We start from the raw sequence: 25,675 nt of genomic DNA, 5'->3' as shown, positions 1-25,675 counted from the left end.
AGAGTAGTATGCTTCTCCTTGTCTCATTTCGTGCTCTATTCTTACTCTGTTTTTTATTTTTTGTGCTTGCTCATCCTTATAGATTTTAGGTCATTGCAGTAGAGTATGATGTTTTCCCTTGTCTCAAATTTAACAATTATATTCCAATGTGGAGTTTCAACATTTGATTTTCCCATAGAATGGTCCTCCTTCACATTTTTATTACCATTTCAGAAATTCAAAACTTAGCAATTCTTTTTAATCTTCTCAGATTGCGTAAATACTTAATTTATAACTTCTCAACTATAAACTGATAACACAGTTGTTCCTTATAAGATAATAATGTTAGTTTTATATTAGTTGATAGTTTTTTTTAATCTATGTACAGAATCCTTATAACATAATAGTGTTAGTTTTTGTTTTTTTGAATAGAGTATTCTCTGCTGTGTGGTATAAAATGCAAATCAATTCATTAATTTATTCACAAAAGTCTCCATCACTCTTAAATTTATGCATCTTGAACACATTAATAAGATATCCATTTGTATGAAATTGGTCTTATAATCTTGCACACACTTTTTGATCTAGTTCCAGACCTATAGGATTGTTACATATAATATTGAATGACTGAGTATTAAAAGTCATAAGATTAGAACGTCTTATGACTTGGGATAACCTAATTTTTTATGAGTTTCCTTTCTACTTATTGGACTTAGGATTTTAATTGGATATCCTCTTTGTTATCAATCCTTTTGAAAAATGGGATTTGTTTAGCACTACCATCTGCATGAAGCTGAAAATTAAACAAGAACTGCCCAAGATAACTTAATTTCTTCTATGTGTTGAGATGGATTTGTTTAGAAGTCTTATATTTATTCATAGGCTTTATATATGAAACTGTTTTGTTGAATGTCTACGTAGCTAATATGTGTATTAATATGTGTGTGGTGGGTGAGTAAATAGGTTGAATTCTTTTAGTCCAAGACTAGTACCTGTGGGGCTGCAAGTTTCTCCTGTTCTTCCGGCAAAAAAAAAGGTTAGAAATTTTTTATTTTAGTCATTGTATGTTAATAGTTTAGGGAATATTTGATTGTTCTCAAATAAATTAAATAATGATAGATTATTAGACTTTCTTTTATAGTTGAATGATGCATTGTGTTATACGACAGATTATGGATATTCGTCAAAATCGAAGTTGGATGTATGATAGATTTATGTCTGATAGAAGGGGATATAAAGATGCATTTTTAAAAGGAGTAGATGAATTTGTGTCCTATGCATGTGCAGAAACAAATTTGTCAAATGGAAAAATAAGATGTCCTTGTTCTAAGTGCAAAAATCTAAGGTTCTTCCATTTTGAAGAAGTTAAAGTTCATCTTTATAAGAAAGGATTCATTCCTGAATATTGGTATTGGACATGTCATGGAGAAAGTGACCCAAACATATGCATAGATACTAGTCTTGAGATTTTGAGTACACAAGAAGGATACCTCAATAGATTTGAGAGCATGGTTTATGATGTTGCTGGTCTAGAGTATGAAATATATCATGATCAAGAAATGGATGACTCTCCAAGTATGAATGAGACTTCAAACATAGAAGCCCAAAGGTTTTACGAACTATTAGATGCAGCCCAAAAACCATTATGGCCCGGATGTAATAATCACACCGAATTATCTTTTGCTGTTAGATTTTTGACAATTAAATCAGAGGGGAACATGTCTCAAAGATCTTGTGATCAAACATTAGCCCTTATGAAAGAGACACATCCTATTGGTAATCTTATTCCTAAAGATTTCTATAGGGCCAAAAAGTTAGTCTCAAAACTTGGTTTAACTGCAAAAAAAATTGATTGTTGTGTTGATGGTTGTATGTTATTTTACACTGATGAAGAAATGAAGTTAAGAGAATGTAGATTTTGTCACAAACCACGTTTTCAGATACGAGGTGTTGGTAGAGATAAATACAAAGAGGTTCCTATTAAAAGAATGCATTATTTACCTCTCATTCCTAGGCTTAAGAGATTATATGCCTCCATGAGTTCTGCTCCACATATGAGGTGGCATCATGAAAATAGACGAGAACCTGGGGTGTTGTGTCATCCATCTGATGGTGAAGCTTGGAAACATTTTGATAAAATGTATCCTGAATTTGCATCTGAACCAAGAAATGTAAGGTTAGCTTTATGTTCTGATGGTTTTTCACCTTTTAATAATTCGACTCCACCTTATTCTTGTTGGCCGGTAATTATCACCCCTTACAATCTTCCTCCAGAATTATGCATGACTACTCCTTTTATGTTTTTGACATTAATTATCCCTGGGCCACATAGTCCAAAAGGTAAAATTGATGTGTATTTGCAACCATTGATTGATGAGTTAAAACAATTATGGAATGGAGTGTTGACATATGATATTTCAAGAAAGCAAAATTTTATGATGAAAGCTACATTAATGTGGACTATTAATGATTTTCCTGCATATGGAATGTTGTCGGGTTGGAGTACATCAGGGAGATTAGCATGTCCATACTGTATGAACCAATCAAAAGCTTTTAGATTGAAAAGAGGTGGGAAAATTTCTTGGTTTGATTCTCATCGTCAATTTTTGCCTATGGACCATTCATTCAGAAGAAATAAGGATGCATTTTATAAAAATCGAATTGAAAAGTCTCAACCTCCAAAATTTTTTACTGGGAATGAATTGTGGGAACAAGTTTGTTTTCTCCCAAAAACAACTGAAGTTAGTCCTTGTATTTGTGATGAACATGGTGGGTCTCATAATTGGACAAAACAAAGCATCTTTTGGGAGTTGCCTTATTGGAAAACCAATTTGATAAGACATAATCTTGATGTAATGCATGTAGAGAAAAATGTGTTTGATAATGTCTTCAACACAATGATGGATATAAAAAATAAGACCAAAGATAATGTTAAGGCGAGAATGGACTTGAAGGAGTATTGTAAGCGAAGAGAACTAGAACTACAAGTTCAATCTAGTGGAAAAGTCTTAAAGCCTAAAGCAAAGTTTGTTTTGTCCAATGAACAAAAAAATATTGTTTACAAATGGATTAGTGAGTTGAAAATGCCAGATGGGTATGCCTCAAATTTGCGTAGATGTGTAAACCTAAATCAGAGGAAGTTGTTTGGAATGAAAAGTCATGATTGTCATGTGTTAATGGAGATGTTATTACCTATTGCTTTTCGTGCACTTCCCCATCAGGTGTGGAATCCTATAGCTGAATTAAGTAAGTTTTTTAAGGATTTGTGCTCAACAATTTTGAGAGTGGATGATTTGTTATTAATGGAAAAAAACATCATCATTACGACATGTAAGTTGGAACAAATATTTCCTCTTGGATTTTTCAATTCCATGGAGCATCTACCTATTCATCTACCTTATGAAGCTAGAGTGGGAGGTCCTGTTCAATACCGCTGGATGTATCCATTTGAGAGGTAATTGTTTACTTCATTTAATGTACACAATTGTATATGTTACTTATAAGTTTAGTAGTTAACAATATGCTTTTGTATAGGTACTTGAATAGGTTGAAACGAATGGTTAAAAACAAATCCCATGTAGAGGGTTCTATTTGTGAGGCATACTTAAGCTTGGAGACTTCTCATTTTTGTTCATATTATTTTGAGTCACATGTCCAATCAATGAGAACTAAAGTTGGTCGAAATGATTTTGGAGGTCAAAATGACACGAGGCAAACAACTTTATCAGTTTTCAATCATGTTGGTCGTCCAGGAGGAACTTGTAAGAGTCATTATTTAAATGAGAAAGAATTAGCTACTGTGCATTTGCATGTCCTGCTTAATTGTGAGGAAGTTCAACCATATATTGAGTAAGTATTTTAATTTTATATCTCATTTATTTATTTTTTTAATAGTTTTAATGTATATAAGAATGTATACAATTACAGACACTTTGTGCAATATTTGGAAGCATCTATTCCAAATATAAGTAGAATTGATATTGATGGGAGAATTGCATCCGAATTTCCATTTTGGTTTCGAACATATGTAAGTATTATACACTTTTCTTTTGAATAGTTTTATTAATTATGAAAAATAATGATTTTGGGATTGTTATTTATAGGTTCATGATAGAAATAACTTAGTACAAAATCAACATTTGCATCACTTGGCATGGGGTCCCCAAAAAAAGGTTCATACTTGGCCCATATACTTTGTCAATGGTTTCAAGTTTCACACGAAAGAATGGACTATTGGTAAGAAAACAATCAATTGTGGAGTTTGTGTGAAGGATGATAATGAAAAATACTATTATGGTATTATCAAAGAGATTATGCAAGTAGAATACTCAGGAGAACCAACCAAACAATTGGTGGTATTTAACTGTGAGTGGTTTGATAATACCATTAATCATGGTATAAAAGTTCAACCTCAATATGACATTGTGGAGGTTCATTGTCAAAGAAGATATTCAAATTTTGATCCTTTCATATTTGCAACAAATGCAAATTCAAGTATATTATGTACCTTATCCAGAAAAAATAAAAGAAAAGGTCAATTGGTGGGTGGTTATTAAAACCAAACCAAGATGTACAGTGGATGATCGATATACATTAGAGGTTGCTTATCAAGAGTCAACAACTAACGTTAATATCACAACAAATGAGGAGTTACTTGGTCATTTGATGGATGAAGACGAGTATGAGGAAATAGATGAACTAGACATGAGAGTTGTTGAGAATTCGAAAGAAAGTAAGCAAATGGAAGAGGAAGAAGAGGAAGAAGAAGGTTTTTTTGAAAGTGAATTTGAGTATGATTCTGAAGATGATGAAAACTTAAATCAATATAGACTTGATGATTACTTTAATGGTAATAGTGATGATAGTGATGAGTAAATCACTTTCTTTATGATACTGTAAAGGTGAGGCTTCATTTGTATTTGTGTTCTATTTTCTATAATTTTTTCTATTATGTTTTATTGATTTCAACAATTTTCTAATTTGTTTTATAATTATTGCAGATGTCAAACAAAAATCATGGTAAAGAAGTTACTTTTTGTGAACATTCGACCAAACAACGTTCAAGACGTCCTTCACAAATTACTTGTGCTTCTCGACCAATTGCTTTCCCATCCATTGATTCATCATTCAGAACATCTCAGTTTGCAACTCAACCTTTGGCATTAGGAGCTTTTAGTTCAAATTCAAAACCTAATGTTAATCAATCATTCAAAACACCTAAGTTTGCAGCTCAACCTTTGGCACCAGGAGCTTCTAATTCAAATTCAAAACCAAATGTTGATCAATCATTCGGAACATCTCAGTTTGCAGCTAATTCAACATCAAATGAATTAATTCAACACCAGATGAAACTAATTCTACATCAGAGTCACATGGCAATTATGTCAAGTCAGTTTTAAACCTTGATGGGCAAGGGTATGTATATCAATGTAATCATTACTCTTAGAACAACCAAATTAATAATAAACTGTGGAATTATGATAATTTACATGTCATTTTGCAGATTCTTACCTTCACGCCCTGCAGCTAATGGGATTGGAAATATCTTCAAAAGTCATTATACCGATCCATGGCCATCTTGGAAGAAGATACCAATTAGAACAAGAGACTTGTGGTTTGGAGAGTTTTTGGTTGATTTCATATAATTAACTTTGTTTAATTATCTAGTTTAATTTTATTATCTATGTTAGTCTTACATATAATTAACTTTGTTTCTTTATTAATGCATAAGAAGTTTTCGATTTGTCCACCGGATCATTGGTGGGCAAGAAAGAATTTTGAAATGCGAGGTGCTGTAATCATGAAAAATAATCTAAATAAGGCTCGACAGAGAAAGATTAACCCAAACTGGATTGGAGATAGTACATGGGATATATTATGTCAGCAATGGGCATCTGAAGAATTCCAAAAGAAAAGCACGATCGGGAAAATAAATAAAGTCTCTGGATGTGGAGGTTTTGGAGGATCTCGTCACACATGTGACTCTATTAGCACATCTCAACATAAATATAATATGGTAATTTGTTTTCTAACTATTTTCTTTTTATAGCATCTCAATATATATATATATAATATGGGAAGTGTGTGAATTTTATTTTTTCAGACAAAGATGAATGGAATTCCTCCCACTATATTAGAATTGTTTTGTCGCACGCACCAACGACGTAAGGACAACTCTTGGGTGGATAAAAAATCAGAACAAGTAAATGTAATGAACTATTACCTTTTATTTTAGTTGTTTTGTTATATTTTTTGTTTTTTCATTTTCAATGTTAAAGTTATTGTTAGTTTATTGCTGTTGTGTGTTTAAATATTTTGAAATTTTGGATGAAAAGTAGTGTGGTTGAAGTGAAACAGCTTGCGATAAAGCTCAATTTCATGATTTTCAAAAGCTGGGATAGGTTTGTAGAAAAAGTTGTTAATGTGCTTTCCCTGAAAACTGTTTGAGCTAGAGGCATACACTGCTATAGTGATTAGTCTCTCTCAACCTCTAGGTTCCTAGTCTATCCGACCTGTCCTTCATCATCAAGTTCATCTAGATTTTGCCTCTTAGGTGCATCTTACAAGACAAGGGTATGTACGTATGTTCCTCGTCACTTTTTTATAATTATATTTCAAGGGTAGGTGCATCCATAACTATTATTACAAAACACAACTCAATTATGCAAGACCACAGTGTAAGAACCGAGGGAAATCCTAGACATGGATGGGGCAACCTAGACATGGTAAAAAGCAACCAGAGAAAGGCTTACTCTAAGTGAAACCCTAAGCCTGCAAAGGAGTCAGACTCTGACTGGATATCTAGAATGGCCATAGTGAGCACGGGCTTTTGAATTAATATCTCACAGAGCAAATATGGAAGCATATTGTGATACTTAGACCTTAAGGCCCTCCTGACCAATAGATTAGCTTTGAGATGGGTTTTCCTCCTGGGTTTGAGTCGTACTAAAAACATTGGAACAAATCAAAGGGAGCATGTCCCAATTAAATAAAGACTAAATCAAATTTAAATGCAACTTTCACGTTTAATTTAAAAATATAAACTGCTATTGGTGGTGATGAAAAGCCAGAGGAACCAATAGCTCCAGTTATGGCAGCATTGGCTGCCTGCTGAATATACACCATGTTGTTATTTTGATTACACCTGCTGAATATAAATCATTTGTTTACAGTTTTACACTTTAGAGCATATATAAGTGACCTCCAATTACAATAAAGAAGCTTTGCATGTAAGTACACAATGAATTTAAAGAAAATTAATAAAAGATAACAAGATAAATGTCTTGCACCACTATATCAGAATGAAACCTGACAAGGTTTTAAATTTCTAATCAATAAAAACAATACCTTAAATCAATGCTAATGAACCGAGGGGAATCAAATCAGTGTGTTAGGTTGTTATTGGACATTGGAAAAACCGAGGAACCAGTATGACACCAAACCAACACTGGCAATTGCTTCTTTGGTGCCAAAGAGAAAGAGGGGAATTGCTGGCACACACATAGATCCTTACCAAATAAACCTCAGAGTACACTGTTATGATACGTCACTGTTATTGTTTACCTGTACATTAATGAAAAGTTTCCAACTAATTTCTTTTTAATTACTTCAAATAGACCGAGAAGCAATCATTCATGAAATAATATCTGTTTGTTTTCTTGATCAATATTCCATTGGTATAAATATTCTATTGATGTTAACAGGCAGAATTTACACGTTAATTTGAAGACTTAACACAAAATGCATCTGCACAAGGAATTCCCCCTCCAAATGAGTTAGATGTTTGGTGTGATGTAGCTGGAACCAAGAATGGGAGGATATATGGTCTTGGAATTGAATCTACTGTTATTGGAGGTAGGCCTTACTACCTTGGCTCATCTTCTTCCTCAAATGGGTGGATACAAAGTCAAGAGCTTGATGAACTTAAAAGAGATATGGAAGTAGTTAAGAAAGAAAGAGATGAGCTTCGAATCAAAATTTTAAATATTGAGCAACTTTTTGAGAAAAAACAATGCAATGATTCGACAATGGATGGATAGTATTAATCGTCAATCAATGCCACCAAGTTTTGAGGAAACTCAAGATGAGGATGAAACACAACCACCTAGTCAACCACTCAGTCCTTATCAAGGTAATTTTGTTACACTATTCTATATATATTTTTAAATTTCAATCTTGCTAATAAATTTTATTTTATATTTTTTGACAGGTAGATGATTATTGTTATAGCTAGCATCAAAAGCTCACATGGTACACCACTGAGCATTAGCTCTTCATGGAATAAAGTTCACAAAAAAATGATAGATTAAGCATTTTACTTTTCAAGCGCCTTGTTTGAATCATTTGTAATTATTAGTAGCAGCTCTTAGCTTCTACATTGCATAAAATTACTTCTAACAATAGAAATAGTTGTTATAAGTTGTTAATGACAGCATAGTTGGTGTTGCAGAATTATAATATGTGTCATTCTCATGTGCTTTGAAGTCCTTTTGTTCTGTTTTTTATGCAGTTTTATCCCAGCTATGCCAATCTTTTTTTGCCTCACTGTCAGGAACTAAAACCATAGTTGGTAGAGGGTAGATAAAGTAAGAGTGGGTATGCTAGTAGGTGCAACTGTGTAATTTTTTACCTTAGCTGCAGGTTCCTTCTGTTGATAAGCTCAAGAGGGGTGGTTCTGCAGAACCTTATATAGACAAGTAAGATAAATGATATAGTGAACAATATTGAGAGGGCCACTATTACAACCATCTTGCTTGGACGAACTGGTTGAGGGAAATCTTGCATGGTGTCTGTCTCACTGTATTGTGCTTGAACATTAGAATGAAATAAAGAACCATCATGATGAACACTGGTAAATGGTTCTTGAAAGGCATGTTCCTGAAAATTGAGATCATGCCACCAGTGATGATGCTCCAATGCATATTTGGCAAATCATTTTTAGAGCTATAGCTATATCTGTATTTGATAAATGCAGACAATGAGAAAGTTTTCAATCTTGGCTTTTAATTAGTTTTACACTCCCCAACAAGGAAGGTTAATCTGTTTGTTGGTTTATGCAATGAACGCATCAACAATTAAATAAAATAAATAAATAATAATAAAATAAAGAAATAATAAAAAAATAAAACAATAATAATAACATAAATAAATAATAATAGAATAAATAAATAATAATAAAATAATTAAAATAATAAAATAATATTTTATAATAAATTATATTATTTAGAAACCAATATAGTGACCATTTTTTGGTATTTATATTCTATATATTTTGGTCACTAAATTAGTTTAAATAAAATTGGTTGTTAATTTGGTTTTTATATAATTGGTCACTAAATTAGTTTCTATATATTTGGTCACTAAATTAGTTTCTACATATTTGGTTACTAAATTAGTTTCTACACATTTAGTCACTAAATTAGTTTCTATATATTTGGTTACTAAATTGGTTTTTATTTAATGTCACTAAATTGGTTTCTAAATTAGAATTTAAATTGGTATCTAAAATTAGCGACCATGATTTTAGCCACTTAAAACTATTAGTTTCTAAATTAGTTTCTAATCAAGTTAGTGACTAATTTTATCATTTTAGAAACCAAAAATTTAGTTTCTAAAAGCACTTTTTCTTGTAGTGGATTAGGAGTAAATTGTTCATACTCTTACGTATTGAGGTAGTATTTATTTATAATATTTTGTTCTTGATTGATGATTGGTATTATCATTTTATTCTTAAAGTTTGAATCTTTATTCATAATTTTGATCCTAAGATTTGACTGGAAAGTACTTCTAAGCATGTGACCTAAATGATAATGCTTAACATATTTGAAATGTTAATTGCTTTATAAGATATGTTCGTAATGATATGCGAAGAATCGATATTTACGAGACAAACTTAATAATTTTATATGCAAGAAATCAATATGAATGATTTTTATATGTGCATCAATGATTGAATGTTATATGTTTTTATTCATTGAAAATACAAATGAGTGAGAATGAGTAATCCAATCCCTAATAATTTTATGTGAGGAATTAATATGAATGATTTTTATATGTGCATCAATATCAATCAAGATGAAATGTTATATGTTTTTATTCATTGAAAATACAAATAAGTGAGAGGGATTAACCCATGATCCCAATTTTCTCAATTGAATCATCTAAATAAATTACTTTGTTTTTATTTAATTTCTTATACAATATTCATGATACCAACAACCTTTCAAACAAACTTTGGCACATTTTTTATATTTAGTGAATATTATATTTGAGATTTTAGAATTATTCTTTGTGAGTTCGATATCCGTCCTTATGGAAGGGGAGATTGTACCAATGTATGCATGAGGACTCACATTTGAAGGGGAGATTGTTAGGAATTCAAGTATGGATTCAAGTTGCACATTGAGTAGAAATGAAAAGGTTGAGCGAACAAACCGATTAACTTAAGGTTTTGGGTTGAAAGCAATGTCATGGTTTCTTATGATAACTCATGACACATTATAGTCGAATCTCCATGGTGAATCCCCCCGGAATAACCCAATAGCTTTCACTCTAAACAACATTTTTTATTGACAACGCCATATTTAACTTACATTCTAAGAAAAAAATTATCTGTTTTTGTTGAAATCTTCATTGGTATTTGTGATTCAACTTTTCCGTATATTCCGTATATAATAATGAAGTACTTTGGTGAAAAAATTCATAGATAAAATTTGTATGTAATTTTATCAGGTTGATGTGAAAAAATATTACCTACGAATTTTTATCTACGAATATTATCTATCAATTTTTACCAACATATATTACTTACGAATTTATCCGTAACTAAATACACATGGATTAAAATTCATAGATAATTACATAATTAATATTAATATTATTATTATTAATATGAATATTATTATTATTATTAATATGAATATTATTATTATTATTAATATGAATATTATTAATATCATTAAAATTATTATTAATATTACTATTAAAACATTAATATTATTCATATTATTATTATTATTATAAATTTTATTATTAGTATTATTAATGTTACTAATATGATTAATATTATTACTAATACTACTAATATTATTACTAATATAATTACTGGCATTATTACTAATATTACTAATATTATTAATGCTATTATTGTTATTATTATTGCTATTAATGCCAATAATTATATTATTATTATTATTATTATTTGTTCTTAACGGTTGATTTTGATCGGACTTAATAGTGAGCTCTGGGTTAAAACGACTTTGTTTGGTGTATTGAACCGAGATGAAGACGTTTTGTGACGAAGGGCGCTCCACCTGTTGATCACACTCCGACAATCAAGTCAGTGAGAATATTCAAACTATAAAATTTGTATCAGTGTAGAGTTCTCAGAAAACTTACCTTAAGGGTTTAGCCCCTTTTTATAGACATTCTTTCAACATTTATTCAACAAGAATATAACCTCAACAACAAGAATATAATTTCAACAGTAAGAATATAATTTTCAATTATAAGAATATTCTGTTGACATAAATCTTTATTTTTTAGGTAAAATGCGACATTATTCCTAACAGCTTTTATTTACATAAAAGATATACATACACTCAACTACTTCAGGTATTCACCATGTGGTTTTGCTTTTAGTCATTCTCTTGATATGGATTGTCAAACGTCTGTGTTAAAATATATGGCCTTAAACAAAGAGGGGGGTGAATTGTTTATAAGAGATTTTCAAGAACTTTTGAAGGTTTAATGAAATTATGTGTAGAAATCCAGAAGAGGAATCAAGTTAGCCAAAAACACAAACTGTTTTAAAGCAAAACACAGAAAAGCAATCAGTTGTTTCTTCGAATCAATCGGTTGTTTATACCAGTTAAAACTTAAACAGCTTAAAAACAGAATTTAAAGGAGTTCAGAGAAAGAGAAATGCACACGAACAATTTATATTGGTTCACTCTTACAACAAGAGCTACTTCCAGTTCTCAGAAACCACTGGGTAATCCACTAAGCAATCAAACCAGATTTCAAAACACCACACACCAAAGCAGTGACCTTGAACCCCTCAAGAAACACACTACCTTTGGCTAACCACACCAAGAGTATTGATCTTTAACACCTCAAGAACACACAACACTTCTTGGCAATACAACAATAGAAATAGAGAAGATTAAGAAAGGATTACACATGATCAAAGAACAATCTGAAAAGAATACAATTGCAATCCTATTCCACTCACTCTTGAAAATCAAAAGCTTGATGTGAATCTTGAAAACTTGAGATCAAATATGTCAAACTGAATTTCTCAAAACTTTTTCTTACTCTTTAGAAACATATAACAAATTATTTATATTTTCCAAAGATTGGTTAAAACATTTAATGAAGGAGCGTATTCAGTTAGAAATCATTTAAAAAAGATTCACCAATCAAAACAGAATTCTGTTAGGATTTTCAAAGAAACAACCGGTTAAAACCACGAAACAACCGATTGATTTGATTTGACAGTTAAGTCAACCAAGTCAAACAACTTTCAACCTTTTTCAAAACATCTAAGAACAAAACAACCGGTTGATTCGACAAAACAACATGTTGTTTTTCACTTAGTTGGAAAAACATATAATTTCAAAAAAGTTTTAATTCACATCTGTTTTAGATTCAACAAAAGAGTGGATCACACTTTAATCTACCCAGATCCCACCCACACACAACAACAACACCAGCCTTTCATCAAACACCTTGGATTTGGATTCTTCAAAGCACTTGATCACTCTTGATCAACAGTCTGGGCTGACCTCATGACAAACCATTGGGCCCGTTACTCACCTTAGGCCGAGTTAGGTATCTCTCAAACTGGCTTGTCTAATCGAGTTACTACACCTAAGTGTTTGGGTTGAGGTCCCGAGCACGTTGGACTAGTACATTATTATTATTATTTTTATTAATATTATTTTTAGTTATTATAATTATTAATTGTTATTAACATTATTATTAATATTATTATTAATATTATTATTAATATGATTATTTTTTATTATTATTGATATTATAAATATTAATACCATTATTATTATTATTAGTGTTATTAATATTGTTATTAAATCTATCGCTGTTGTGTAAGATATTTAAGAAGATTTACTTAAATAATATTTTTGAATGATATTTGCTCTATTTTTGATGTGTTTTACAGAAGAGTATTTGGTTGCAAAATTTGAGAGAATTTCCCTGCATAAGATTGAGTTGATTTGTTCTTGTTTCCTCAGAATAATAGAAGTACGAAATTAATATCTTCCTTTTCCATAATGGAGCATCCATCAGTAGACGCTTCAGAAGATTGTCTAGTCCTTCCATAACCAAACTTTCCAATTTTCAAAGTGAATTAATTCTTTATTGGAAAATCTTTAAAATCTTTGCAAAGGATAACTAGATTCAAATATTTCTCTTCAAATCAACTTTTTCAGCATTAGACGTTCTAGAAAGACCGTTTAATGGGTGTGTCAAGTAAGACCATCTAATCTTTCTTTAGTGAGAGACTTTCCAAACTTCAACGCATTATTAATCTTCATTTGCATTATCATTATTAAGTTTGGAATCTTTGCAGATGATCAAGGTCAAATAAGATAAAATGTATTTAAAATCCAAATTTAAACAATGATTCTAATTATGGTCCAGTTTCATCTAGTTATGCGGATTTTTTATAAAACAGTGGATTACTCTCATTTGCACTATAAGAAAACTATGCTAGACACTCTATTTTAAAATCTTAAACACTACTACAAAAAAGTACTTTAATGACAATTAAAAAGACCATATGAAGACGGCTATAAATTTGTCGATATTTTGAGTATCGTTATAAATCAACTGGTTATAACAAAGATTCTAAAATTGTTGTTTTAAAAACATATTAACGACACATATAAAAATGCCGTTATTCTAAAAATAAATAGAAAAAAAAGTTTATTTTTAAAGTCGGTTCCAAAGAAATCGTCTTTATAAATGGTATCATTCAGAAAAAAATCACGATGATGATCCTGATGATATTCACAACACAAAGCTTCTTCGATTTTCAATTAACAAAAGCGGCATATATAATTTTGATAACAGAGATAATCATAACAAAATCTTAATTTTTATTTAGCTCACAGACAAAACTTTCCTTAAAAAGACAAAAATTACCCTTTTAACTCTTTCAATCTATTTTTATTATTTTAGATTTACCCAATCATATTAATTATTTTATACTTTTTCACACTAATTGAAAAGAAAAATTATAGTAAATCATATCATTGCATTAATTAATCATAAAATGATATATACAGGAATAAATATGTTGATTAATAAATAAATGTTAATCTGGCGGTGCATAAAAGTTAAATTTAATTATTTTAAGTATTTAAAATCAAAACCTTATCTTAGTTAAATTAAAACTACTTAATATAAATTATTCTGCGCAGTCTTAGTGGATATAAAAAGTTGTAAAAAGTAATAATATAATTACAAACTAAATTTCCAAGTACTTAGGTTCAGTATATATAATAAACATATTCATTGAGTTTGGATAAAAATACCAATGATAAATTTTCTTTATAATTGCATCAAACTCTATTCTATCCAATAATATTTTATGTTAAAGTGAAGAATTATATATTTTCAATTTTAAATTCAATCCACAATGCAAGCAACTTTTATTCTTGTTTTTGTTTTCAAAAAACTAGATTATACCCACAAAAATGCTGACTAAAAAGATTTTTTATCTGAACTAATTTATTACAGCACCAGTGTTGAGAGATCTGTAATAATTCTTACATTTGGAGATTTCAGTAGCTGATTTTTTTTATCAAATCCAATGACGATGGAAAGATGGTTACAAATATTTCTCCTCCACTAACACCTCCCACAATCCAGAATGCAGATCATAGGAATCCTATTATGCTCCCTGTTACACTATTCTCCATCTAAATTCGATGTCCTACAAATTAAACCACCCATTGTCATTTGCTCAATAAATTAACCAAATAATGAGAAACAAAGAGAAGAGTTTTGGTGACTGAGTAGAGACACTTACCGGCCAAATATGTTGGTATCCGGATCTTGAGCTCCATAGAAAGTTCAGAACTTTAGAAAGAAAACCAGTACCCTTTGAGTGTGTTTTTCCTCACCAAAGCCAAGATCCAACCTTCCTAAATGGAAAGTAGCATAAACCCAAACAACCCAAAGCTAGTTACGATGCGGAGGGTGTTGCGACGTTGGCGGTGCGGGCGCGGAGGGTGCTTTGACGTTGGCAGCGCGACCACGGAGGGTGCTGCGAAGTGGGCGGCACGGGCGAAGAGGGTGCTACGACGTTGGTGGCTCGGACGCGGAGGGCTCAGGGGCGCGACGGTTGCTGGCAGTGGTAACCTCGGGGTTGCGAAGGACTTGTGACAGTGGTAGTGGAACGTAGGTGATATGAGAGAACTAGTGTCAGTGGATAGTGAAGAAGGAAAAGTGAATGGGCAAAGTGAAAGAAGAAAGAAAACACCCAAAGTAAAAATGAGAGGAGTTGGGCGCGGAAGTTAAAAGCAATGCATATAACGACACTTAATAGAACAACTGTCGTTGTCTAAAACCTAAATTGACTTATAACGACAGTTCACAAAGCAAACCGTTGTTAAAATCCAAATTAATTATAAGTTTTCTACCGCCTCTTTTTTAACAACGGTTATATAATAACTGTATTAACGACAGTTAATAGAACAGTTAAAACCTAAATTGACTTATAACGACAGTTCACAAAGCAAACCGTTGTTAAAATTCAAATTAATTATAAGTTTTCTACCGCCTCTTTTTTAACGATGGTTCTATAATAACTGTATATGTTTGAAGTCGTTGTATTAATATTTTTGTACTAGTGAAAGTTCGATAATAATAATTAATAAATGGTTTATGATTCTCTAAATTGTGTCTTATTGAATTTAATTTCTTTTATCTCTAGTTAATTGAAATGTCTCTCATATCTATTATTTTCCCCATAGTACGTAAAAAGTGCATTCAATTTAAAGTTGAAATATATCTGTAGATGTTAAAATTGTGAACTTATCATGCTTACATGTTAAGGCTTGATGTATAAACATTTGAATTAATATTACGCGACTTTTCTAATATAGAAAGAAATAAGGTGTTCAACTAATACAAACATTATACAAAGAGATATTTCAAAATATATATTTAAGAAAAAAATTGAATTGAATTTTTTATTTAAATTTTTTGATATTTAAAAAATAAAAGTAGAAAAAACTCGAACATAGTAACAAAATTGTATACTTTTAATTTAAGTATTACTTTTATTTCAAAGTAACGCAAAATTCTTAATTTTTCTAATAAGTACATACTAAAATTCCATGGTGGGACACTACTTGCTTGATATGGAGTTCAAAGAGTCAACACAGTCAAATATCTCTTCTAAATCCATGGAGTCAATCCTTCATATGAAGATTGAGTTTTTAAAGGTTAATTTTCTCCTAAATTCGTTCTCATTAAATTTAGAAAACTCCATATTCAAATGAAAGTTGACGGGCCTTGTCATGTAATAATCTAGCTAAAAAAGAGTACATTCTAAATTTACCTTTCAATCAACATAGCTTTGCATAGTAAAAGCAAATCAAGCAAAAAATGAATTCTAATTTAAACTTAAAAACCCATAATAAAGCAAAAAATGATTGGTGTAACCGTCCCACCTAAAACAAACCAAAACTAAAAAAGAACATTTGCAGAAGGTATAAGATGGCATTACACCATGGAATGTTAAATGTTCATCCACTTTCACTACTAAAAAAAAATAAAAATGGTAAGAATAACCTTTTCATCAGTATTTTGATAACCACATTTTATTTTATGTAATTGATCTGCAAATGGGTAATTGAAATTTGATTGTTTGTTCTTTGCATAACATGTCTCTTTCAGATTCTTCTCCTCTTCCTCGGTTGATGGTGCTTCAACTATGCTATATGCGAAGGGATTTCAGAAAATAACATGAGGTAGCTAGAGAAGAATACCAAACATGTTTTAATTTTCAAGAGAATGCCACCTTCATTGAATGGTTATTAATGATAAGCTATTGTTGCACATTTAGATAAACAAAAAGAAGAAAAGATTGGCACAAGTTATGTTCAGAAAGGGAGATGGAGAATGACATGGAAGGTGTGCATTGGTGTAACATATGCTCTAAAATGGTGAACCCAATTAGTGATGCTGAGAACATATGCCCATTTTGCGAGACAGAGTTTTCTGAGGTAATGGACAACCTAAGGGACCAGAATGATGTTATTGACTTGAGGTCAGCTTGGGTGTTCTCACTTTATGCCCCAATTTTTCTTGGTTTGATGGGTGCTTTCAGTCCTTCTCTAGCAAGGATTGCTCCACATGTAGGTAGCAGCTCAAGGGGGGAGGAAGAAGAGGTTGAGCAACAGATGGAAAATGAGCTTGTGCTTGGAAGAAGAAGAAGAACTTCATCCTACATGATGCATCTTTTCCGGGGACTTCATGTGAGGATGGTGTCTGAATTTGAAAACCTTGAAGACAATAGGAACATGGATAGCAGCAGCATACTTGTGATTGATCCATTCAATGAAGGCGCCCTTATTGTGAGAGGCCCTAACTTGAACCACACAAGTAGTCCAAATGAGAATAATGTAGTTGGAAGCTCCCTGAATGACCTTGTGGTAGGATCTGGCTTTGATTTGTTACTACAACACTTGGCACAGATTGGTCCTGGTGGGTATGCTAGTGTGAATCCTCCAGCACAGAAGGCAGCAATTGAAGCATTGCCTAGTGTGACTAGTGAGGAGAAGTTGCAGTGCACAGTGTGCTTGGAGGATGTTGAGGTCGGGATTGAGGCAAAGGAGATGCCATGCAAGCATAAGTTCCATGCTGATTGCATTGTCTCATGGCTCAAACTTCATGGTTCTTGTCCAGTATGCAGGTTTCAGATGCCATATGAGGATCCAAATGTTGAAGCCAATGTGGGAATTGGAAATGGCAATCAAAACAGTGAGATAGTCAGAGCTGGAGAAGAGAGACCAAGAAATGGAAGGAGGAATTGGTTTCCAGTGCTGCAATCATTTAGCAATTTTCTTCCTTCTCCCTGATCAAAGCTTTCTTGTGTTTCAAGTTGCAGTTTTGTTGTTATCCTTGTAGGAAATTTCACACATGCGATTGATGCAGCTGCACTTCTGATTGTGATATAGCCGCAGAGAGCTAAAAAACCTTAATGCTCCGGCTAAAGTTGTATTAGTTAACCGTTTATTAAACCCTTTTAGGGTCTTGTCTTCATCATCTTCATCAAGCATGAACAGATAACCCTGGACACTGTCATGCCTCTTAAATCCTTCCATGTTTTAGATTTCCTAGTCTCACTTTCTTGTACAATTCAAATACGTATATGTTTGTAAATATTTGCAAAAGAAGAATAAGTTTTAGTACTATTTTCTGGTAAAATATACTGCATTCTTTTGTTTACCAATCCAAAAAGAAAATGAACATGGTATCACTGTTAATGTTTAGTTCCCGAGAAACAATAACATTAGTTTATAAAGTTACAAAAAAACAACTTTGAGTACATGATCTCTAACTAACTGACATTTTAGTTCTGAACTTTGGTTCACATCAATCACTGTGGTCCTTAATATTGTTGTACATTGGTCAATTCAATCCCAGACTTTATCAAATATCAATCATTTTAGTTCTTAACTTGGGTTCGTATCAATCAGTTTGGTCCCTCATATTGTTTTATACAGTGAATTTGATTTCTAATGTCAAGGATCAAATTGACTATTTTGTCAAATGCAAAAACCAAATTAACAGTGCTGTCAAAATCAGAGACTAGATTAATTGTTGTAGAAGTTAGGATCCAAATTTGCTTTTCATAAAATCAAGAACTAAATTGAGTAATGCTCAAATTTCAGGACTAATGGTATATTGATATTTAATTCTCACACCAGATTCCCTTCAATGAAATCAGAAAGAGAACAAAGAGCTATTTTGTGAAAACAAAAGTACAAAGAGCGTAAAAAGAAGCCTAAAAACTAAAAAGTGAAAAACTAAAAACAAGGGTTTGGTCCTAGTTCTAAGTCCTAGTCCTAGTCCTAGACTTTTGTCCTCAGTTAACAAACATCCAATATCTTGATCACAGTACTGGATTCAACTCGGAACAGTGCTACAATACTGTCTCCAGGGGTGCACAAGCCAGTTTTCATTGCATATGAAAGAGCAAACTTGATGGTTTCTTGTGTTGACTCAGTCTGGGAGGCTCCACAAGAACCAGTGGCCAAAACAGGTACTAGGCCGCGGTAGATAAGACTATGCCTTGCAGGGGCTTCTTCACTGCAGAACCATTCAAAAGAATCTGTGGTTATCTCAGGAACTACCACAGAGAGAATAGGCATGCTGGGTCTATACTTGGCCACAAGTTTTGAAGTGGTTCCACCTCTAGTCAGCACTAAGATTAGAGCAGCATTGATGCACCTTGCAGTCCTGACTGCTGCTGAAGCCATGCTCTCCAAAGGACTCATTGGAGTGGGAGCTGTTTCCATAATTCTTTTGAATAGATCACCGTAGTCTATGAAACTTTCTGCTTCAGAACAGATTCTAGCCATGGTTTGGACAGCAATCTCTGGATTGTCTCCTGCAGCAGTTTCCCCACTAAGCATAACACAGTCTGTGCCATCAAGGACTGCATTGGCAACATCAGTGGCCTCGGCTCGGGTAGGCCGGGTTGATTTGATCATGGACTCTAACATCTGGGTGGCAGTCACCACAGGCTTGCCTTGTATGTTTGATTTGTGTATCATTAATTTCTGAGCAAGAAAGATTTTCTCAATTGGAATTTCCATTCCCAAGTCACCTCTTGCCACCATGAATGCGTCTGAATTTGCAAGTATGTCATCAAAATTAGCAATGCCCTCTTGATTTTCAACCTAACAAAGACAAGAACATGACTAATAAGTATAGGAACTTTTTGCTTTAACATTTTTTCTTGTTTTCAGGTAATTGTATTGGTAACTTGCGAATCACTGAAAATGGAATCAAAGTGAAGATAACAGGTAATTTCTACAAGGAATTTTGAAAAAAGGGTAAAAACAAACATTTTGTCCAATCAAACAAGTCCTGTTGCATTCTAAAGAACGGTTGATATTTCATTTGATGATTTGACAATAAGATGGATGGATGGGATACCTTGGACATAAGAAGTATGTTTTTGGCATGCTCTCCAAGTAAGTTTCTGACCTCCACAAGGTCTGAACCTTTTCTAACAAAAGAGAGAGCAATGATGTCAATCTTATTAGGAACCCCCCACCCCAAAATGTCCTCCTTGTCCTTCTCTGTCAAGGTTGGAAGATCAACAACCACTCCGGGAAGATTAACATTCTTCCTCTCTCCCAAAACTGCAGAATTTTCACACCGACATCGAATCAGGCCATTCTCCTTGCTACATTCCAAGACAGTGAAGCTTATTGTCCCATCAGCACACAGAATATTACTCCCTGGACTCAAATCGTGTGCCAACTTCTTGTAGCTCATGCTGATCATCTTCTCATCACCCTTTATACTGTAATCAGTCGTGATTGTGATTTCTTGTCCTCTATGGATTTGTATAGGTTTCCCTTCTTTCAAAAACCCAGTTCTGATCTCTGGACCCTGCAATTTTTTTCAAACATAAACACCAAAACCAAATATGTCAAATGACCATTCTCAAATCATCAGTGACAGAATGAAGCTCTCAAAGTAGCATCACCAATGCCATGATGCACCTCAAAGAATATACCCAAAAAGAACAATTCACTCATTTGAATCTGTTGTATACCTACTTAACGTATTCTATTACCAATGTAACTAAAATGCAAAAATTGAAAATTAAAATAATATAACAAAGTAACTTGTAAAAGCAGGTAAAAGGTGAAAGAGTTTTGAAACCTTGGTATCCAACATGACAGCACAGAGAATGCCAGTGTTGTTCATTGCATTCCTGAGATTGTCAAGGGTCTCTTGGTGATAATAGTGAGAACCATGAGAGAAGTTGAAGCGAGCCACGTTCATCCCTGCCTTGAGAAGCTTCTCCAGCATCTCCACAGACCTACTTGATGGTCCCAAAGTGCACACAATCTTCGTCTTTGCCTTCACACCCTTTTTCTCCATTCTTCCACCCATCAACACCTTTTCCATTCCCTCCTTAGATATCAATGTACTATTCTTCCTGATAAATCATCACACAAATAAAGCACGAAAAATAAGAACTTTATATTAATAAGAAAAAGGGTTCATCTATGAACCAATTTTTGACACTTGCACAAGGAATATACATGCAAGTACATGGCAGGGCAAGATGCTACAAAACTTGTTTCACAAATTAGCTTGAAGCCCAAGCAAATTCGTCCACGAAATGTATGTGCTTTCTTGTACAAATCATTGTGCAAGATCAACTTTTGACGGTTAAAACTTGAAATAGAACGAATATGCTCATAAAGTACACACATGATGTGATCAATCATTAACTAAATCGAATATAATGTACCGTGTAATTGACTTCCAGAGAAAAAATGTTGAAACTCGAAGCAAGAAGAATTGGAATTCACCAAAAGAAGAAGATTTGAAGCGTAGTGAAGTAAAACCGTGAGACGAGTCCCTTGTATATATAGGCAAATGGAGAAATCTTGTAACCATGCATTTCGCAGAAAAAGACAAGATTATGATAAAATCTTTAAAATATTAATGTCACATAATCTATTTATAAGTTTTCCTTTTTATTTTATTTATGATTTTGTAATCCTTTCTAATAATATGATTTAATTGCGATTTACTTTAAATTTTGAATTTTGTTTGGCACTTTATCAAGTTGAAGATTTTCTTTAGAAAAATTATTTCTAATATTACGATGATAATCCATCCTAATTTGATTTTATTTCTCAAATATTAGATTTTTACACATCGTATCACCAAAGATGGCTTTCATGATTTAAATAATATTTTTTATAATAAGTACACAAATTAATGCGTGGATATAAATAATGATTTAAGAAAATGAAAAATTATCAAGAGCAATTTATTTATTTATTAATTCATTTGTTAAGATAAAATCTATTAAACTATAAAATATACGCTACACTAAAAATTTATCCAACTAAAATCTATCATATTAAATATATATATATATATATACATATATATATATTAATTAGTTATTTGTTTAGCTTTTTTTTATCTAAATTGTAGTGGTTTCAAATCTGCTAGTTAGATAGGATTTAAGGTAACAACTTAAATATACGCATTTATTTTCTTAAAAGAAATCCGTTGGAATAAAACGAGACTATAAAAAGTATTTTATACAGTCATATAATTATAAATTATGATTAAAAATGGTAAGATATTAACTTTTGTAATACTTATTCTAAAATTTACATATAAGATTACTTTAAATTAATTAATAATATAAAAACATTTACAAATTTAAGAAAATGAATTTTTGAAAATAAAAAATATTTAATGCCAGTTTTCTACCATCGATTTTTACTTGCTTTAATAATTTTGGGCATTTTTTATACTAATATTAAGGAGTACATTTAACCATTTTTAACTTAACTATCTAATTCAGTCTTTTTTTTTCAACTATATTTTCCTAAAGTGTCCTTTTTCACTGGAATTTCCTTAAAATATCTAGGAAAGTACAAAATAAATATGTTGAAACTAACTTCATTGTAAAAATAGTAAATTAAATTATTAAAAAGTAAACAAAAAGTATATGTTATATAACTTTATCCATATTCACTTTTTTTTTCTATAAGGAAAGGGTGTTAAAATATGTTTTAAGAATTTATAATAACCATGTAAGATTTAATAGAAAATAAAATTGTATACAGGATTGTTTTAAAAGGTTTAATATATAAATGCTCTAAGTTGGTGGAGGGAGTTGTGTTCCATAGGATTAAAGAGATAGATTGTACAACTATGATTCATGAGATTTGAAACTCTATAGCTAATTCTCTCATTTGAGCTCTTCTCCCTACAAATATACTCGTTTCCCCTTCTCAAACATTGAATCAAACTTTATTAAGATACTACTTCATTATAAATCTCATTACTTGGATTGAGCCTTATAATGTTACTATACATTTTTTTTATTACATATAAACTTTTCTTAAACATATATTATTATTAGTGGTTACTTTAAGAATATAATATGGGTGTTTACAACTGCACCTTGACGAAGTTCTTCCTACAATCATTTGTGCAAAAAAGTTAACGACAATGGTTTTTTAACAATTAAACGAAGGTTTCAAAACTACTGTCTATGCACTCGTAATCTATTTTATTGAGACATATACGACTATTCTGGAACCGTCGTGTATAAGTCACACATAAACGATAATTATGGTTATAACTGTCGTTTTAGACCTTTTTCCCTGACACTGCCAACATTGTGCATGCTCGAGGTCTAAAACGACGGTTATGACCATAATCTCCGTTTTAGACCCTTTCCTACAGAGCAATACAACAATACTATTGATTAGTTATCCTAGAGTTATAGAAATTAAGGAAATATGTTGCCCAAGCACGTCTCACATAATCTATGGCGGCCAAAGGCAGTGGTTGCTCATCAATAAAGAACTGCATTACAAAATAAGGTTCACATTAATTAGTATTAAGATACATATACTTTAAAGAATTATAAAGAATAATTTATATACTATTACATGCTCCCAATATTTTTAATGTCTACTCTTACAATGGTAACCATTCATTGCATAACTAATAGCCACACTCATAGCCTTCCGGTTGTCTATTGCACTATAATTCAATAGAAATTAAAAGTTAATATTGATAAGCAATGAAAAGAGGAAGACAAAAATTACAAACCTTTAGATTCAACCATGTTAGTTTTTGATATTTTGCACTGTGTCGACCTATAAGTATTTTATATTCACACCATGCCTTGATTAATACAAAAAACCGCGTTAGTAGGCGTTTAAGTAACATACGAAATCAAGTTTATAACAGTCTTATCAATTATGGATAACACAAGTAACTGCCAATGACCCTTATATCATCCATGAAAAGAGTTAGTGAATATTTAAAACAAGAAATAGTAATACTTGGCAAATTATAATTGAGCTTACTCATTAATATAAGGCAAAGATAAATTGTTTTCCCTCTGAACTCAGACTGTTAGTGATGTATGACGGAGTTTATGCGTTCTTTCCTCCAATTGGATTAATCAAATAGGGATCCAAGAATCCATAGATATCTTGATTCCCTCCATTATTAGAAACTTCAGACAAATACCTACAAGTTATTAGTTAAAGCATAATCAATAATAATTTAACATAAAGTAAATTAAAATATAGGTAAAGATACTTACATCATAAAAAAATGAACTATAGTTATATTAAGTGTTGATTTTTCTCGGCAAGTGTACCGAATCAACTGTAATATAGTACTCTTTAAAGTACGAATGTCGAACCCACAGAGAACAATTCTAATTAAGATGTTTTGTTGTAAAACTCATTAAGTATAGAAAATAATTTTGAGACTTTGTTCATAATCAAATTAAAGATTTCACAAATAACTCGGAGAGTTAGGGTTTGATTCAACCAAAACCAAAGCTAACTTATCAAATATAGAGAAAGATACTTGGGATTGAATTGCGTCTATCTCAATCATAAGATAATTTCTCAAATACTGATTCCTTAGATATCTAACAAATCATCCAGCTTTATGAACAAAATTATGATGCAATTAATAACCTGGAATCTATTCCTAGCATTACAAGTTATCAAGTATTTTCGTCTATTTCAGATCCTTAAAGGTACTTTCTAATTAAATTTAAGGATAAAAATCAAGACTCTATTGATCAGACAGAATCAAGCAATAAGCATAAAACGAAAATACCAAGAACAAGTAGAAAAGAGAATATTATATATATATATATATATATATATCACCAAGAATACATTTGATTAAGGTAAATTACATTCAATCCCAAGTTAGAAAGAACTTAGCCACTCATGACAGCTCCTCCAATCTTCATTCTTGATTTGGATTGCATAAGAAAGGCTGATCTGAGCAAGTTCTTCTCCAAGAATAGAGTTCTCCTTCTTCTTCTCTCATTAACTTCTCTCTAAAGATCTCACATTTTTTCCACCGCAAGTTTTGAGTTGTGTTTCAAAATTTATATAATCAACTTTAGTTCAAGCTAGCCCGTTTTAGCTTAAGCTAGATCTTTCGGTGCATTTTTAGCTTGAGCTAGCGATTCTAGCCTGAGCTAGATCAGTACTGCACCTTTAATCAACTCTGGACAGTTTTAGCTTGAGCTAGCAATTCTAGCCTGGGCTAGAATTGTATTGCACCTTTAATCAACTTTGGACAGTTTTAGCTTGAGCTAAATCCTCTAGCTTGAGCTAAATCTTCTTGTGATCCAATTAAGTTTTTACTTTCTTTCTTGCAATGCCAACTTGAATAATTCTTTTAATGCTTCATATTCATCTGCAATTTACACAAAAATTGAGATTAAATTTCTTCATTTGTTTCTTGGTTCAAAATATATAATCAGATTCAATAATTCTCAGATTAGGATAATTTTCATACATTAAGCAACAATTAAGTTCCAAAGTGTTCAATTTTATCAATCATAAAAACTACACATTGACACTTATCAAATTCCCCCCAACGTAGAATCTTG

The 25,675-nt window shown here is 31.8% G+C and overlaps 3 protein-coding genes and 1 long non-coding RNA gene across 5 annotated transcripts; 3 read left to right on the top strand and 1 right to left on the bottom strand.

Annotated features, from left to right (window-relative positions):
- The first annotated feature begins 933 nt into the window (after positions 1 to 933).
- Positions 934 to 4,739, top strand: LOC137837332 (uncharacterized). Of its 2 annotated transcripts, XR_011085427.1 has the most exons (3): positions 934 to 3,433; positions 3,514 to 4,006; positions 4,083 to 4,739. XR_011085427.1 is itself a non-coding variant. In XM_068646313.1 (2 exons), exons 1-2 carry the CDS (start codon positions 1,125 to 1,127, stop codon positions 3,830 to 3,832), a joined length of 2,628 nt encoding a protein of 875 aa, XP_068502414.1. In that variant the 5' UTR covers positions 934 to 1,124; the 3' UTR covers positions 3,833 to 4,739. The 2 variants fall into 2 exon arrangements, 1 of the variants encoding a protein (XP_068502414.1); XM_068646313.1 differs by having other exon boundaries at positions 3,514 to 4,739.
- Positions 4,740 to 4,944: 205 nt separating this feature from the next.
- LOC137836434 (uncharacterized) lies at positions 4,945 to 8,967 on the top strand. Its single transcript, XR_011085268.1, has 5 exons — positions 4,945 to 5,394; positions 5,483 to 5,995; positions 6,083 to 6,187; positions 7,683 to 8,110; positions 8,189 to 8,967. It is a non-coding gene; the product is annotated as an uncharacterized lncRNA (long non-coding RNA).
- Positions 8,968 to 16,751: 7,784 nt separating this feature from the next.
- Positions 16,752 to 18,469, top strand: LOC137836433 (E3 ubiquitin-protein ligase SIRP1-like). The gene is made up of 3 exons (XM_068645151.1): positions 16,752 to 16,792; positions 16,909 to 16,982; positions 17,078 to 18,469. Exon 3 carries the CDS (start codon positions 17,127 to 17,129, stop codon positions 18,090 to 18,092), a length of 966 nt encoding a protein of 321 aa, XP_068501252.1. The 5' UTR covers positions 16,752 to 16,792; positions 16,909 to 16,982; positions 17,078 to 17,126; the 3' UTR covers positions 18,093 to 18,469.
- A 450-nt stretch (positions 18,470 to 18,919) lies between these two features.
- On the bottom strand, positions 18,920 to 21,600 carry LOC137837331 (pyruvate kinase, cytosolic isozyme-like). Its single transcript, XM_068646312.1, has 4 exons — positions 21,515 to 21,600; positions 20,917 to 21,196; positions 20,179 to 20,640; positions 18,920 to 19,919 (listed from the first exon to the last, which is right to left on the bottom strand). Exons 2-4 carry the CDS (start codon positions 21,163 to 21,165, stop codon positions 19,107 to 19,109), a joined length of 1,524 nt encoding a protein of 507 aa, XP_068502413.1. The 5' UTR covers positions 21,166 to 21,196; positions 21,515 to 21,600; the 3' UTR covers positions 18,920 to 19,106.
- Between the last annotated feature and the right edge of the window lie 4,075 nt (positions 21,601 to 25,675).

This window comes from Phaseolus vulgaris, chromosome 4 (assembly GCF_000499845.2).
Source record: "Phaseolus vulgaris cultivar G19833 chromosome 4, P. vulgaris v2.0, whole genome shotgun sequence".
Lineage (NCBI taxonomy): Eukaryota > Viridiplantae > Streptophyta > Magnoliopsida > Fabales > Fabaceae > Phaseolus > Phaseolus vulgaris.
Note: the sequence above shows the minus strand (reverse complement) of the source record. Positions and strands in the feature narration are given on the sequence as shown.